We start from the raw sequence: 17,867 nt of genomic DNA, 5'->3' as shown, positions 1-17,867 counted from the left end.
CTCTAGTTAGTGGAGTTCACTGTTCTTTAAAGATCCAAGAAGAACAACCAGAATGAATCAAAACAGCAGTCAAAGCTTTTGGTCTGAAATAGCAAGGTATTACTCATTTGCCTAAATGAAGACTGTTACTCCAAATTAAGAGCTATGGAACAACGCTTTCAAGTTGTGTAAACAGGCCTTTAAAACCAGAGAATCCAAGACAGACTAAAGACTTTTTACAAAGAGATTACTGGTCCTAGGATAATCCTATTTAGCAGCTTAAGACTTAGAACAACACTAGCCTTTAAAGATAGGAATTGTTACCTTCTCCTATTTTGGGGGACAAAGATGGGGATGCTGAAGCTGCAGACCGTCGTGGTGTGGATTGTGCTGATCCAGTTCCACCCATCTGAAAGACATCTTCAGCAGCTGACTGCCCACCTTGACTTGGCCCTCCAGAATGGCCAGCTCCAAAGAGGTCACTCAACAAGTCAGAATTAGAGGGGGCTGCAGTGGGTGGGACTGGGATGTTCTTGTTCATCGGGCTGCCATCCAAACCCAAAAGGTCCACATCCTCAGGGGGTGCTGGGCCCGGTGGCTCTTGATGCTTCTTGCTGTGCTTTGGTACTCCGTGGAGTTTGTCAGTGCTAGTGCCACTGTGCTGACTAGAGAGGGATAAGAGTTCATCATCGGACTGCTCACTTTCTTCATGCACTAGTGCTGCCCGGTCCTCTGAGCTGGGGTGAGAACTGGTGGTTCTCTCAGATTTTTGATCTAAGTGATCGGAACAGTTCAAAGTAAGGTAGCAGTTCTGTTCATTCTCTGACACATTCTAGACATACAAGCATGTTTTGATTTTTAGCATCAAGAAGCCACACATGAAGGCAAATAATAATAATAGAACATGCCTTTATACTTAAAACGCAAGTACTTTTCATTCAATTCATAGCAAAAATGAAAAGGCTATGCCAGACCTGGACTTCTCCAATACAAAATTGGAGAAGTACAGCTCTGGCATTCAAGCAATTTTCTTCAAGAAACAGTTCTATTTTGTAATGGACAAGGTGGGGAAATGAGCATTTCATCTGATCTTTATCATGAAGTGATACTTGGAACTCCATGCATGTGCAGGTACTAGCCAGTTTTTGGGGGTTTTTTGCTATGAATGCACGACTGTGTGGACATAACATTCCTAAGCTTCTAGAATGGAAGCAGACAATGAGATGAGGGAGGGAAGATAAAGCAACATTTCAGAATTGACAATTTACATAGGTTACTCAGGCAGAAATTGTACATACCTTGCCAGCTGAGAGAGGACAAGAATGCACCCTGCCCAGCATTCTTGAGGTTATCTTGTGGCACATCTACAGAACCTCTACCTACAATGTACACAGATGTTTTAAAATACCAGATATAAGAAAAGAGGAATTTCAAGTTACCAATATTTGAATCAAAGTTGAAGCATCTACAATTCACCAGCATTATGCAACTCTTACCTGCCAGGGCAAGGGTATCTTGGTGTTCCTGATGAGAAGAGAAAAGAATGCTTGGGTTGATGTCTTTTGTTGTGAAGTTCTCCCATGGAGGGGTTAGGTCAGTCTGTCTATCAGCAGATTCTATTTCTATTTCCAGTATGGCATGAAACAGCTGGGGATATTTTTCTGGTGAGTCACATGCATCCAATTCAGGTCTAAATATTGACAGAAACTTCTTCAAATTAAAAACAAAACGGTTTGAGGATGACCTGTTAAAATCAAATCTGGAGCCAGAATCGGATGGTGATAAAGCTGATATAGTTAAACAAATAATACTTTTTCTTTTAGTCACACATGTAGAAGATAGCACTACAAATCCAGATGTAGCAGAGAGTCATCCAAATTGATAGGCATGTCATATCAATCTGCAGGGAAAGCATGTATACAGCTCCTTTTAGCGTGTGTAAAAGGAGAGGCTTGTTCGCATCAACATTCTGCCTGATGAAAAGCTATTTCAGCTCAAGCTAGTTCCAACACAACACATGTTGGAACAACATTTTATTAAAGAACTATTGTCTGTACCAGTTTGGACTGCTTTCTGCTATTTCTAAAAGGTCTGGAACCCATGTGTACAAAAGCATTGGACCTATGGTAACACAAGCAAATATGTTCTGTCAGTTGCTACAGCAATCTCTGTTCTAGCCTTGCTGCTAACACCTCCACCCACTCACTCACTCTCCTGAGCAGTATCTGGCTTATTTAAGCAGCAGAGCAGATGAAGAAAATCACTGAAGTAGCACTCCTGAGATGACTGGAATGGTTATCTGGCTAACTGAAGGAATGGTCAGAGAAGAACTATTGTAGCCATCTTTGGTACATGCAAAGGCTGATTCCCAGCCTGTTGAGTGTTGAGCTTCCATGAGTCTTCTAGTGTATTCAGTTCGAAGGCACCTGGTGTGGTGTATGTCTTGGTTACTCTAAGGAATTCCACCCTCCCATGAGCTCTATCTTAAGTCTTAACTTAAAAAACAACATACTACATTATTACTGGAAGGACTGAGGCATTTTTATAGCAAGCAATAGCTTATTTCCTAGCAAACGTTTGTAAACTTCATAGTGCATCATTTTAAAAGTAAGACACTTGATTTTAGAATTAAAGAAAACAATCATGTATCATTATTAGAAATATCTAACAGAAATCTATGACTACCAGTAAAACATACAGACAATTACTTCTGTGCCTTTAGGTCGAAGCCACGCAAGCCTTCAAAAGAATTCAGCTGTGGCTGTAGGAAGATTTCCTTGTTGCTTTTTATTGTGTAGTTTAATGATACAATATTAAGTGCTTGGACTTGCCTACAATTCTTCTATCCTAGATATCCATTACCTTAGTGGGAAAGATTTGACAGCATTTACTCTACCATAGTTGCAATAGAAATGTATTACGATAAAGTAGAAAGAGTCTGCGTTTGATCTCTCACAACATCTTCATTGGGCAAACAAAATTACAGCCTGCTTTTCAACAATTAGTCTCAACATAGGTTACAATAAAATAAAATATACTAATAACATTATAGCAGCAACACCGTAACGGGGGCAGATTAAACACAGAACCAGTAGTAAAATAACATCTTAGTCATAAAAGGCTTGCTTGAAAAGAAGGGGTTTAATAGTGCATTTGGGAAGGTCTGCTCTTCAGGGAAGGCTGTTCTTCTGGTTTTGCCACACAAAGCTTGACAACTGATTCCAAACTTTCAGGCCATAACCAAAAGAGACTGTTCAGCAGTGGTCACCAGCCCATTAGATAGACTACCAGATCTCAAAGAGAAGGAACCAACAAAAGCATTCCCTCAGGCATTCAGGGCACAGATCAAAAAGGCACCTTGAAATTAGCCCAAAAGCTTGCAGCCAACAGAACTCACATAGCAAAGGTGTAATGTGTTCCTTATGGTTAACACCAATTACCTGTTTATGACATTCAAGGCCAATTTCTATTGCTCTAGGTGGATCAGCATCCCTGAGTAACTGCCATGGTGAAGATCTTATACAGCTGACTACACTTCCTTCAACACAATGCATTGCCCCAAGTTGTGGGATACTTACTTAGTAAATTTTAACAACGTTGTTCCCAAGGCTATGAATCCAGTGTGAAACTGAATCTGGAATATTTGTGTGTTTGTCATCTAGGAGCAAAAGTTAAAACACAACTTTTAAAAAATCAAACATATTAGTCTCAGATTAACCAGTTCTACTTCACTGAAACTATTGCAATAAGCACTAACACAAGATTGTATTGCAAACTACTGCGGCATGGTATGACTGACTTTGCATACATCTATAAACAAAGATTATCAGGTTAGTAATGTGAGAGCTAGGTTTTGTCTGGTATTCCAACCGGTAATTCAGAATTTCACTCAAGAATTATTTTTCCTATATTTCACTAAACATTTCAATATTTATTTATTTTTAGTTTATTGCTGGCAGAATAATCTATTCTAGTTAGTGGAGTATCACTATGCATGAACCTAAGACTTGGGGAGGCACAGAATTTTCCCTTACCCATAGTTTAACTTCATTGGGCCAGGATGATGAGTACCCACTTCCATCATGTAACTTGCAAGAGAAATGCTAAAATGGCATTCTTGCTCTCTACAAACCCTTTCCATTTAAATTTTAGGGTTAGGGTGATCTTTCCACTCCTTTTAGGGTGGAATTACAAATGATCATTTGTGTGTACCAGGATACACATGCTTCTAAAGACCCACTCCAGAATGCTAGCTTGCAAAGAACATTACTATGGCACAAATGTCTGAATTTAGACCTGAGCTGCAAACTAAAGTGGCACCAAGCTGTTAATGTGAAATATTCCCTCAGCAATGTTATAAAAACAAGCAAACCTTGCTCCAAGCTAGCTAACAGCAGAGGATACTCCAACTGCCAAGCAGCTTTCGAAAAGGAGAATAACCCAACCTGCCTCTAATTTTACTAACATATCTCCCAGATTTTAAAGTATTGGCAAAGAATTCATCTACTTCACTTGTACTACAGAAAAGAATCTGATCCCTCCAGAAAAGGTTCAAGATTAATACAGCCTATTGTTACATCAGTATGAATGTACTTTGAGTCACCTAACCATTTCACTTATTTTATTTATTTATGCATTTCAGAAGATAAATTCGAGTCATACTTTAGCTTGAAGCCGTCCCCCAATGGTTGATCGCATGTGGTAGACAGAAATGACTACGTCACCATGGACAGTGACTCCTAATGGAATAACAACTTTTCCTTCCTGAAGACGGAACTCCCTAAAGAAAGGGAAAAAGAGAAAGCTCATCATATAGTTGAACTGAACAGAAATACCCCCAAACATAGGAAGCTACCATATACTGAGTCAGACCATTGGTCTATCTAGCTCAGTATTGTCTTCACAGACTGGCAGCAGCTTCTCCAAAGTTGCAGGCAGGAATCTCTCTCAGCCCTATCCTGGAGAAGCCAGAGAACGAACTTGAAACCTTCTGCTCTTCCCAGAGCGGTTCCATCCTCTGAGGGGAATATCTTGCAGTGCTCACACTTCTAGTCTCCCATTCATATGCAACCAAAGTGGACCCTGCTTAGTTAAGGGGACGTCATGCTTGCTACCACAAGACCAGCTCTCCTCTCCTGTTGTTCCCTATTTAAGATCAGGACAAACCTTGGAGCTCAACAACCCCATTCAGTTAGTTCAGAGGAGGATTGTAATCCAAACACACTGGCATCCAAAGACAGATGCCATTCATATCCTTTTTCAGTTTCTGTTTACATTCCGATGGCATTGTCCTGTTCAGTTTGGAAAACTGACAAGAGATTTCCCACACAAACAACGTTTCACATAGTAAATTCCATACAAGCCACAGGCATTCACATATGGCACACAACTTCCACTGCGCATATTGCACATTGTATGATGGTCACACATGAGGAGCTACACATAGTCTGAATTGAATTTCCTAGATGGAAGCTCCATCTGTTTAGGCCCATAATCAAACATCACATCAAACTTTGTTCACACAAGACTTACTTCATTCTTTCATAGTCTTGGGAAGTTGTGAAGATTCTAGTTTCTCCAAGAAGAATATCACAGAAAGGCCGGCAGCCATTTCTTTGCTTGTTGAAACATGGCACTGGACTGAGGATGACCGCTTTGATAGTTAGAGGCTTGCAATGAGGTTGAATGGACTTGTCTGCTATTAGATCACAAATATATCCTATGTACCTTCAATGGGGAGGGGGGGAAACCCAAGGAATTCACATTATTGCTTTCTGCCGCTAAGCACTATAAAAAGAAATACATATTTTGAGCTTGTTCAGTTTGCCACAATCCAACATTTTCAACAGCAGACATTCTGCTGTCACAGACAGAATTGCCATACCTTGAAAAATACAATGAAAAATCCTTAGAAACTCATGGGGAGAAATAAGCATAAGCTTCTTTCTAAGATCAATGCAGCTCTATTTAAAAGCTACAGAAGCATGTAGCTCCATACAACAGGACTACCATTAAATCCAGTGCTGCAGCAACATAAATCCATAAATTTAACTCTTAAAGTTTAATAGCATTGTTGAAGTCTTACATCTTTTCTGCTTCTGCAGTGGTGTCTGAAACCCAAGCCTCAGTATATAATGTATATAAGTTAACAACTGAAGAAGTGTCCTGGAACTTCTGCCCTCAACCAGTTAGTTACACATTTGAACAACTCGATACAATTTATTGCCATTAATTTCAATGCAGTTATGAAGCTGTACAAGTTGGAAAGAGATGGAATTGACTCAAATCTTTCTCCAAGAAATAAAGAAATGGGATCACAATATGAAAATCACATTATACTTCATTAGATATTCAATAAGTCAGGAAGCCGGCATGCTATACCTTCTGTGAGATGGCCACAGAACTATTCCAGGTCGCTTTGAATTTAACAACTGAAGGGCAGGAACTGGATTAGAGAAGAGATGACAGAAACAGAACATTGCACTGACCAGGACTGCTGATGCTACACGACCATCCTGTCAAACAAAACGTAAGAGCATCAGTCATTTAAAAAAAAACTTACCGTCCAATTAGTTACCTAATGCATACAATATCATCTGAATGAGATTCCCTCAATGTGAAAGCTCCCCAGCTAGGACACACAACAGAAACTTGGGCTTTCTTCCAAGTTAATATGGATGGAGTTGACTGATAAAATCTGCAATAAATATTTAGTTAAGGCTGACACTAGTGGTATAAATATTCACTTTAAAAAAAAGGCGAGTTGTGTCAAAGGAAGGTTTTTAATTTTTATATAGCACATTAATTTATCAAATGCTGTATACCTTTTCCTTTCTATTTGAAGAATTTAAAGTTTATTAACACAGCAGCAATTAACTGTAAATTACTTAATGTTCCCAATTGCATTAATTAATTAATGCCCACTAATACACCAAAGTACTGTACTGATCTCATCTTGCACTCCATGAGGTCCATGTGGTTTATATGATCATTTCATTTTTAGACCTAAGGTGGAAGCCACACCACCTAATGGCACAGCAGGGAAATGACAGGCTTAGCGAGCAAGAGGTTGCTGGTTTGAATCCCTGCTGGTATGTTTCCCATACTAGAACCTCTCTCCCTGGAAGTTGTTGGCTTCAGCATGAAGACTCCACGCAGCTGGATGTGGTAGGAAACATATTCAGCATTGACATCCCTGCATGTAGTACTGCCACATGAAAGCAATTCTCAGTAATTTCCACACAGAGTCAATAACATATTAAAAACAGCCTTCAGTTTGTCCTAGGAGTACTCGGAGGCCAATAAATGAGCACTGCAAGCTACTGACAGTTGCTATTTTGTTTCTATCTCTTCCTTGCCCTACTTAACTGTGCTGGGGTATAAAGAAGTACAGCACCATCAAGGAAATGCCTTTATTAGTATGGCCTCTATTTAACTGAGCAACCGATATTGGGGGGAAAGCAATATAAGTATTTACAGATGCCATTGATTGCAAGTACCACCTTAGGAAAGGCCATCAGCCTTCTCTGGGGGGGGGGGACTGTTGCTTCCTTCAAACCTGTTTTACTCATATGCAAACATACACTGATTTAATCCATTAACCTTCATATTGAAGCTCTTCTCATGATCGGTGAGAAAAACCACTTGGCGGTCTGTGGGGAAAGGGGGTTTGTCCAACCCTCCCCACAGACAATCACTAACCCATCACTGGGCAAGTGGATTGGGAGCCCAGACAAGCAGTTACTCTCCTGCGGGCCACCTGAGCCTCGCCTCGCCCGGGTGCTCCAGGGGTTGGGTGCAGGGAAGTGATGCCATTACTGGGAGCTCCCCTGCCCTGTCAAGTGTGTCCACTGCAGCTGCAAGCAGCCGTGGCAGACACACAATCGCAAAGCCCAGTTTGGGGTGCTCCCAAAACTTTGGTTAAGCAGCAGGCTACTTGAGAGCCCTCTGCCCCACCACCGGGAGCTGTGCAGCGTCCAGTGGTTTTCACGTGCCACAGAGGCTGTGCTCCCTTAGCCCAGTTTCTGCTGCGCGTGTGAATAGCCTCATAATCAATTTGCTTATTCGCACAAGGACAATCTTAGGCATTGGACTGCTCAGTGCAGCCACATTTCTATAGCAATAGTATTTCAGCATCAACCATTATAAACATACTGTTGTTTAAAAACCCAAAACACCTTTCAAAAGCAACAGTTCAGACTTATTGAATTGAAAGTTTTGCAATGTGTGCAAAAGTTATTATCACTGTAATATCGATTCAATGATTTACTTCTTTCAACCAGGTTTACTCTTATGTCATTAGTAATCTATATCAGCAGGTTTTTAGCAACAGTCAAACGTATTCTCATCAAGTGATATTAATTCGTATGAAAAGTAACCTCAAAAGTGGTTACTTACTGGCTGACTTACCATACAGTGGATGACACAAACATTTTTGGGGTTCTGCTGCAACCAGTTGTGCATATTCTTACATACAGCATAGAGGTTATGTAGACTTGGTGCTTGTCTAACTGGCCAACTACATTCGGATACCTAAGTGAACACAAATCAACTTTAGATTTCATTTTAGTACATTAAGTCATCTCTTCCATTACTCTTATTAGGGAAAAACAGCAATGAATTAATTTACACCACACTATTGTCACATTGCAGAACAAGCAGGACCTTTAAGCATATGTTTAAATCATTTAATGGAAGGAACTAGGGTAAAAGAGGACTGCAGGGGAGAGGGAGAGAACTCCACTCAGCTTGAGCAAATCAAGACCTTTAGTACTTGATATCTAATCACAGGCAAAGATTGGCATAAATAAGTCTGTAACTTTTATAATTCTAACTTCTATGCCTAAAACTGGTTCATGCTAAGATGGTTTGAAATCTTAAAAAATTGCTAGGCTATGATCCAAGTACTCACATCTTGATAATGCAATGAAGAACAATTCCTCAAGACTGGGTGGGAAGGAATATCTTTTTTCTTTTTTTAAAGACATGCCAGGGAAGGCAGAGTTTAGCTTCTGAACACTTGCCCAATAAGCTTTCAGGAAGGCTGAGCTCACTGAAGTTACTAATTTAGGATTAGCCAAAACCTACACCACCATTATCAGGTAGGCAGCGACAGTAATTTCTTAAAGCTAGGTTTCACTTTATAAGTAGATATATTTGTACCTGATAAAGTGGACTGTATTCCACAAAAGCTTATGCTACAATAAATTTGTTAGTCTTTATCGTTTACAAAACTCTGCAGCTATTCACATGACCGTTCGGGAGAGTGGAAATCTGTGAAACCTTACCTCCCCACCACCACCACCCCACCACCACCCCGATGAGCTTTCAAACATTGCTGAGAGTGCAGATCACACTCCCAGACAAGCAACTCTACACCAGGAAGCGTGCAGCTCTGGAGGCCCGGACAATGCATCTGAGTATCCCACAATGCACTGTGCACAAAGAGCAGTGCATTGGGGGATTCCCCCCTTCAGATGGGCACTCTAGGCAGCTGTATCTGTGGCAACTGCCTCTATTCCCATTTCATGCAGCCCAAGGAGACACACGATCCTGGCAGCTGGGTTAAGGGAACCTCACTCCCATAACCTCAGCTAAGAGCCAGGCTTAAAAGCAGGGTTTGGCTGGGCATGGATCCCAGGCTAGGCTACCCATGAGAGCAGCCACTTTGTATTGTAAAGAAGCTCCACTTAAGTTCCTTATGACAGCCAGTATAGTTATTAGAGTGTCAGACTAGGACTTAGGAGAGCCAGTGCAAATCACCACTCAGCCATGAAACTCACTGGGCGACCTTGGGCCAGTTACTTTCTCTCAGCCTAACCAGTCTTGTTGTTCCAAGGATAAAATGTAGTAGGGGTGGGGGTAAAATGCAGTGTACACTGCCCCAAGTTCCTTGAAAGAAGGATAGGGTAAAAATATAATTATGAATTCATCTTGCCAGTAGGATGGGCCATAAAGGGGGGGAGGGGGGGTTAGATGTTTTGGCCTATTACTATACATCTAAGTTTGACGGACACCTCAAACAAGAGTTAGTGTGGTGTTGTGGACAGAGCCCTGGATTAGCAGTAGGGAGACCCAAGTTCAAATCCCCATTCAGCCATGAAACTTACTGGATGACTCTGAACCAATCTCAGCCTAATCTGCCTCACAGGGTTGTTATGATGACAAACATAACCACGTACACTATTCTGAGCTCCTTGGAGGAAGAGTGAGATGTAAATGTAAATACACAGTATCTAAATAAAAGGGAGGAGTTGGCAATTACTTTGATGTCTACGTTCCCAGGATTGCCACTGAGCAGGGCCCATTTCTAAAACAAAGATGTCACATTCATCCCTTGCCTTTATGGCACATCAAGGATGCAAACTGACTTATAGGAAATAAAATAATAATAATAATAATAATAATAATAATAATAATAATAATAATAATAATGGGACTCACTATCCCCTCTGTTGTTTGTAATCGCCATGACTCCACTTTCACAAATACTAAACAAAACAGGCCTCGGATACCAGACATCTAAAATATCAAGTAAAATAAACCATCTGCTGTACATGGATAATCTGAAGTTTTTATGGAAAGTCCCAGTCAGAAATCGAATCACTGCTAAACACTGTCCGTATATTCTGTAGCGATATAGCAATGGAGTTTGGACTAGACAAGTGTGCTGCATTAATAATGAACACAAGAAAAATAAGAAAAACAGAAGGAATAGAACTGCCCAATGGAAGCAACATCAAGAACCTGGAAGAGAAAGAACATTACAAATACTTGGGCATTCTCCAGGCCGATAACATCGCACACACTGAAGTTAAAAGAAAAATTGGAAGTGAATACATCAGGAGAGTTAGAAAAATCCTCAAGTCCAAACTCAATGGCGGGAACACCATACACACCATAAACACCTGGCCTCTACCTGATCAGATACACCGCAGGAATAATAGACTCGACCCAGGCAGAGCTAGAGACACTAGATTGTAAGACCAGGAAAATCATGACCATCAATCATGCTCTGCACCACCGCAGTGATGTAGATAGGCTATACCTCCCTCGCAACTCAGGTGGAAGAGGAATGCTGCAAGTCCATCAAACAGTAGAGGAGGAGAAAAGAGGCCTTGAAGAATATATCAAGGACAGTGAAGAAGATGCACTTAAAATGGTCAATAATGAGAAACTATTAAACACCAATGAAACAAAGCAGGCCTACAAGAAAGAACAAGTCAAGAACTGAACAGAAAAATGGAAAAATAAGCCCCTGCATGGTCAATATTTGCACAATATAAGTGGAAAATCAAACATCACCAAGACCTGGCAATGGCTTAAGAATGGCAGCTTGAAGAAAGAAACAGAGGGTTTAATACTGGCTGCACAAGAACACGCACTAAGAACAAATGCAATAAGAGCAAAAGTCGAAAAATCCACCACAAACAGCAAGTGCCACCTTTGTAAAGAATCAGATGAAACCGCGGACCACCTAATCAGCTGTTGTAAAAAGATCGCACAGACTGACTACAAACAAAGGTATGACTAGGTAGCAGGGATGATAAACTGGAACATCTGCAAAAAATACAAGCTACCTGTAGCCAAAAACTGGTGGGACCATAAAATTGAAAAAGTTGTAGAAAATGAAGATGTAAAAATATTATGGGACTTCCGACTACAAACAGACAAACATCTGCCACACAATACACCAGATATAGGTGTAGTCGAGAAGAAAGAAAAACAAGTCAAAATAATCGACATAGCAATACCAGGGGATAGCAAAATAGAAGAAAAAGAAATAGAAAAAATCACCAAATACAAAGATCTACAAATTGAAATTGAAAGACTGTGGCAGAAAAAGACCAAAATAATCCCAGTGGTAATTGGCACCCTAGGTGCAATTCCAAAAGATTTTGAAGAGCACCTCAGCACCACAGGGGCCACAGAAATCACCATCAGCCAATTACAAAAAGCAACATTACTGGGAACAGCCTATATTTTGCAACAATATCTATAATAACAGCAACAACACTGATAATAAAATTCAGCCATCCCAGGTCCTTGGGAAGGACTCAATGTCTGGATAAAACAAACCAGTCAATAACACCTGTCTGACTGTGTGAACAATAAATCATAATAGTAATAATAATTTGATTTCTATACTGCCCTTCCAAAAATGGCTCATGGCGGTTTTATTTATTTATTGTTAAATTTATATACCGCCTTTCATTAAAAACAATCACAAGGCAGTTTAGAAAAGTTAAAAAACATAATAAAAACAACAGCTAAAAGTATTAAGCTAAAAATAACAAATCTGATTTAAAATATATAATACACAAACATAAAAACCATACACAGATAAAAACACACAGAAGCAGCAATAAAACAATCATGTAAAGGCCTGGATTAAAAGCCAAGATTTAACAAGCTTCCTAAAAACTGTGATGGAGACTGAGGAGCGAATAACCACTGGGAGAGCATTCCAAATTCAGCAACAGAGGGCAGCAACAGAGAAAGCCATGTCCCGAGTGCACGACAGCCGAGCCTCCCTCATTGTTGGCACCCAGAGCAGAAGCCCCTCAGATAATCTCGTCAAGCGGTCAGCAATCCTTGGGAGCAGGTGGTCCCTCAAGTATCCCAGGCCCAAACCTTTAAAGGCTTTAAAAGGTCAAAACCAGCACCTTGAATTGGACCCAGAAACACACTAGTACCCAGTGCAGCTCTTTTGAAATAGGTGTGATATGATCACACCGGGCGGCTCCAGATAGAACCCTAGCTGCCTCATTTTGTACAAGCTGCAGTTTCTGGATATTCTTCAAGGGCAGACCCACGTAGAGCACATTACATTAACCCAGCCGTGACTAAGACATGGGTAACTGTGGCCAGATCTGCCTTCGTGAGAAAGGGACACAGCTGATGCACTAGCCGAAGCCATGCAAAGGCACCCCTGGCCACCACCTCCACCTGAGATTCCAAAAGCAGAGCCGGGTCCAATAATAACCCCAAGCTGCGTACTTGTGCCTTCAAGGGGAGTGCAACCCCATCTAGAACAGGTAGAATCACCTCATCCCGATTGGCTCTCCTACTGACCAACATTACCTCCGTCTTGTCTGGATTCAGTCTCGGTTTATTAGCCCACATCCAACCCATCACGGCCTCCAATCCCCGATTCAGGACATCCACCGCCTCCCTAGGACCAGGTGACAAGGAGAGATAGAGCTGAGTGTCATCTGCATATTGCTGACAACTCAATCCAAATCCCCAGATGACCTCTCCCAGTGGCTTCATGTAGATGTTAAACAGCATGGAGGACAAAACCAAACCCTGCAGACCCCACAGGCCAATGGCCATGGGGCCGAGCAGTAGTCCCCCAGCACCACTTTCTGGACCCTCCCCCCAAGAAAGGAATGGAACCACTGCAACACAGTGCCTCCAATTTCCATACTCAAGAGGCGGTCCAGAAGGATACCATGGTTGATGGTACTGAATGCCGCTGAGAGGTCCAGCAGAACCAAGAGGGACGCACTCCCCCTGTCTAGTTCCCGGTGTAGGTCATCCACTAGCACGACCAAGGCAGTTTCAGTCCCGTATCTGGGGCGGAAGCCAGATTGAAAAGGGTCCAGATAATCCATATCATCCAAGACCCTCTGCAGCTGGGACGCCACCACACGCTCTATCACCTTGCCCAAAAAGGGAAGGTTAGATACAGGTCTGTAATTGTCCAGGTGGGAGGAATCAAGGTTTACACAGAGAAATAATAAATAAATAGATAAATAAGATTGATACCTGTCCTCAAAGGGCTCACAGTCTAAAAAGAAACATAAGATAGACACCAGCAACAGTCACTGGAGGTACTATGCTGGGGGTGGATAGGGCCAGTTACTCTCCCCTTGCTAAATAAAGAGAATCACCACGTTAAAAGGTGCCTCTTTGCCAAGTTAGCAGGGGTTAGCATATCTTTGCCAAATTAGCAGGGGGTTAGCATATCAAACACAGATCAATAAAGGGGTTTTCTATCACAGTGCAACAGGCTATAAAGAGCCAGACTCAACAGCAGGGCTGTTTTCCCTGCCTTTTCCCTTTACTGCTTTAGAATTAATGAGATTGCATGTGCAATTAGTCTAGATTGTTCACTGCTGTTATCCTAAGACAAGCCGTTGCTGTGTCAATACGACCAATGAACCATAAACTAAAATATCCTCTAACTAGGCCTCAACACAGCTGACTGTAAGCTATTATCTGAGAATCACATTTAAGAGAGTCTACAACTATTCATTTATCCCATGTGTATATTTAGGTCATTTTCAAGTTAAGCGTTCTATAATTTGTGAGGGAAAATATTGTTAGAAAAAAGTGTAGACAAAAAAATTAATGCAAAAAGTCTCTGATAATTTTAGGAGCCAAAATAACAGTGTTCAACTGTTCTGTAACTGAGAACAGTGGCAATGTAAGGATAGTAAATTTTGATGTTTGGAAAATCTGAAGTCTGAAATTGAATTGTGTAGAATAGGTCCTTGGATATGGACCACTAACTACCAGGACAGCACTAACATTTTGTTCAACCATTACAGAACACAATATTTGTTTACTTGCAAAGGCTAAATTTTTATTCGTGTTCCTCAAAATGCTGCCCCTTTGAAAACTGCAACATATCTCAGAAAAGGAAAAGTTAGCTAACAAAAAATACAGTACAATAGCAATAGTACAAAGAACCCTGTGATAACTTAAGGGATGTAATCGTACAGACAATTAACCTGCTTAAGTCCCTTGGAAATCCATGGGATTTAAGCAGCCTAATTTATTACATGCTTTTGCATATACAAGGGCCTACATCTTTCATTTGGGCTATAAAAAGGTTAAACATTTTAAAATTTTGCAGAAAGAGTAAGCTTTCTGCATAATCTTGGGTATACAATGGGACGGGTGCTGTAGACTTTGTATGCAGAACATCCCAGGTTCAAGCCCTGGCATCTCCAGGTAGTAGTCTCTCTAACAAGTACATCCTATATTGCTGGGTTTCCAAGATTTTACAAAATCTCAATCTTCACACAGTAGTAAATCTCATGCATTTCAACTAAATGTACTTCCAAACAAGTATTGGAAGTACGACATGATTCACTGATAGTGCTGTATTTAAAAAAAAAAATTACCAACACATGACAATATTCACATAAGAACACAAGGACAGCCCAGCTGGATCAGGCCCAACTAGCCTAGCATCCTGTTTCACACAGTAATCCACGCATGCCCTGTTTCCTGCTGTTACTCCCCTGTGACCAGTATTCAGAGGCATCCTGACTCTGAGGCTGGAGGTGGCCTATAGTCCTCAGTCTAGTAGCCATTCATAGACCTCTCCTCCATGAAGTTATTCAAACCTGTCTTAAGGTCATCCAGATTGTTGGTGGTCACCACATCTTGCAGCAGAGAATTCTGCCACAAGATTATATGTTGTGTGAAAAAGTACTTCCTTTTGTTGGTCCTAAATTTCTTGGCAAACAAGTTCTAGCGTTATGCAAGAAGGAGAAAAATTTTCTATCCACTTTCTCCACACCATGCATGATTGTATACACTGCTATCATGTCTCCCCACAGTCATCTTTTTTTCTAAACTAAAAAGTTCCAGGTGTTGTAGCCTTTCCACATAAGAAAGGTGCTCTAGACCCCAGATCATCTTGGTTGCCCTCTTCTGCACCTTTTCCAGTTCTACAATGTTCTTCTTTATGTATGGTGACCAGAATTGTCTGCAGTACTCCAAGTGTGGCTGCACCATTGTATAAGGGCATTATAATATTAGCAGATTTATTTTCAATCACCTTCCTAATGATCCCGAGCATGAATTGGCCTTTTCCACAGCTTCCACACATTGAGTTGACACTTTCAACAAGCTGTCCACCACAACCCCAAAATCCCTCTCCTGGTCAGTCACCAAGAGCTCAGATCCCATCATCATATATGTGAAGCTGTGGTTTTTTGCCCCAATATGCATCATTTTATGCTTGCCAACTTTGAACAGCATTTGCCATTTTCTCACCCACTCAGCCAGTTTGGAGAGATCCTTTTGGAGCTCCTCACAATCTGTTTTGGATTTCACTACCCTAAATAGTTTGGTGTCATCTGAAAATCTGGCCACCTTGTTGCTTACCCCAACTTCTAGTTCCATTTATGAACAAACTAAAAGCACTGGTCCCAGTACAGATCCATGGGGGACCACACTTCTTTCTTAGTTGTGAAAACTCGTTATTTATACCTACCCTCTGTTTCCTGTCCTCAACCAGTTGCCAATCCAAACATCAACCTGCCCCCCTTATCCCATCAATGCTAAATTTTCTCAAGAGTCTTTGATAAGGAACCTTGTCTAAAGCTTTTTGAAAGTCCAAGTATACTACAGGTGAAACTCGGAAAATTAGAATATCATGCAAAAGTCCATTAATTTCAGTAATGCAAATTAAAAGGTGAAACTGATATATGAGACAGACGCATTACATGCAAAGCGAGATAAGTCAAGCTTTAATTTGTTATAATTGTGATGATCATGGAGTACAGCTCATGAAAACCCCAAATCCACAATCTCAGAAAATTAGAATATTACATGGAACCAAGAAGACAAGGATTGAAGAATAGAACAATATCGGACCTCTGAAAAGTATAAGCATGCATATGTATTCAGTACTTGGTTTGGGCCCCTTTTGCAGCAATTACTGCCTCAATGCGGCGTGGCATGGATGCTATCAGCCTAAGGCACTGATGAGGTATTATGGAAGACCAGGATGCTTCATTAGCGGCCTTCAGCAATTCTGCATTGTTTGGTCTCATGTCTCTCATCCTTCTCTTGGCAATGCCCCATAGATTCTCTATGGGGTCAGGTCAGGCGAGTTTGCTGGCCAATCAAGCACAGTACACTGTATACTTTTCAGAGGTCCGATATTGTTCTATTCTTCAATCCTTGTCTTCTTGGTTCCATGTAATATTCTAATTTTCTGAGATTGTGGATTTGGGGTTTTCATGAGCTGTACACCATGATCATCACAATTATAACAAATTAAGGCTTGACTTATCTCGCTTTGCATGTAATGCGTCTGTCTCATATATCAGTTTCACCTTTTAATTTGCATTACTGAAATTAATAGACTTTTGCACGATATTCTAATTTTCCGAGTTTCACCTGTATGTCAGCTGGATCACACTCTAACTTCAAAAGGTTGGTGAGCCAAGATTTACCTTTGCAGAAGTCATGCTGGTTCTCCTTCAACAGGGCCTGTTCTTCTATATGTTTAACAATTTTATCCTTGAGAATTCTGTCTATCACTCTGCCAGGAACAGATGTTAAGCTATAAGGCCTGTAATTTCCCAGATCGGCCTGTAATTTCCCTGGATCCCTTTTTGAAAAACGGTGTTACATTTGCTACGGCCTGTAATTTCCCTGGATCCCTTTTTGAAAATCGGTGTTACATTTGCTACTTTCCAGTCCTTTGGTACTGAGCCTGATTGTAAGGATAAGTTATATATTTTTGCAAAGAGTTCAGCAATTTCACGTTTTAGTTCAAGGACTCTTGGGTGGATGCTGTCTGGCCCTGGCAATTTCCTAGTTTTTTAATTTTTCCAGACAGTTTAGAACATCATCTCTTGTCACCGCTATCTGACTCAGTTATTTAGCCTCTGTCCCTGAGAAGCCCAGTTCAGGAACAAGCATACGCTTAGTATCCTCTGCCATGAAGACAGCTGCAAAGAACTCATTTAGCTTCTCTGCAACCTCCATATCCTCCTTAATAATCCCTTTCACTCCCTCATTGTCTAATGGCCCAACCACCTCCCTGGCAGGTTTCCTGCTTCTGATGTATTTAAAGAAGTTTTTGTTATTCCTCTTGATGCTTTTAGCTAAATGTTTCTCAAACTCTCTTTTTGCCT

At 41.0% G+C, this 17,867-nt stretch overlaps 1 protein-coding gene across 4 annotated transcripts in view; it reads right to left on the bottom strand.

Annotated features, from left to right (window-relative positions):
* DNAJC6 (DnaJ heat shock protein family (Hsp40) member C6) overlaps window positions 1-17,867 on the bottom strand; it is a 90,450-nt gene that overhangs the window by 24,732 nt on the left and 47,851 nt on the right. For all 4 annotated transcript variants that reach the window (XM_053249030.1, XM_053249028.1, XM_053249027.1 and 1 more), the window contains 8 exons: window positions 8,389-8,511; window positions 6,361-6,494; window positions 5,512-5,706; window positions 4,642-4,759; window positions 3,558-3,637; window positions 1,476-1,669; window positions 1,278-1,358; window positions 304-753 (listed from right to left, as the gene is read on the bottom strand). In XM_053249030.1, the coding sequence (XP_053105005.1) occupies window positions 304-753; window positions 1,278-1,358; window positions 1,476-1,669; window positions 3,558-3,637; window positions 4,642-4,759; window positions 5,512-5,706; window positions 6,361-6,494; window positions 8,389-8,511 (1,375 nt within the window). The remainder of the gene's footprint in view (window positions 1-303; window positions 754-1,277; window positions 1,359-1,475; window positions 1,670-3,557; window positions 3,638-4,641; window positions 4,760-5,511; window positions 5,707-6,360; window positions 6,495-8,388; window positions 8,512-17,867) is intronic.

This window comes from Hemicordylus capensis, chromosome 4 (assembly GCF_027244095.1).
Source record: "Hemicordylus capensis ecotype Gifberg chromosome 4, rHemCap1.1.pri, whole genome shotgun sequence".
NCBI classification, from domain to species: Eukaryota; Metazoa; Chordata; class Lepidosauria; order Squamata; family Cordylidae; genus Hemicordylus; species Hemicordylus capensis.
Note: the sequence above shows the minus strand (reverse complement) of the source record. Positions and strands in the feature narration are given on the sequence as shown.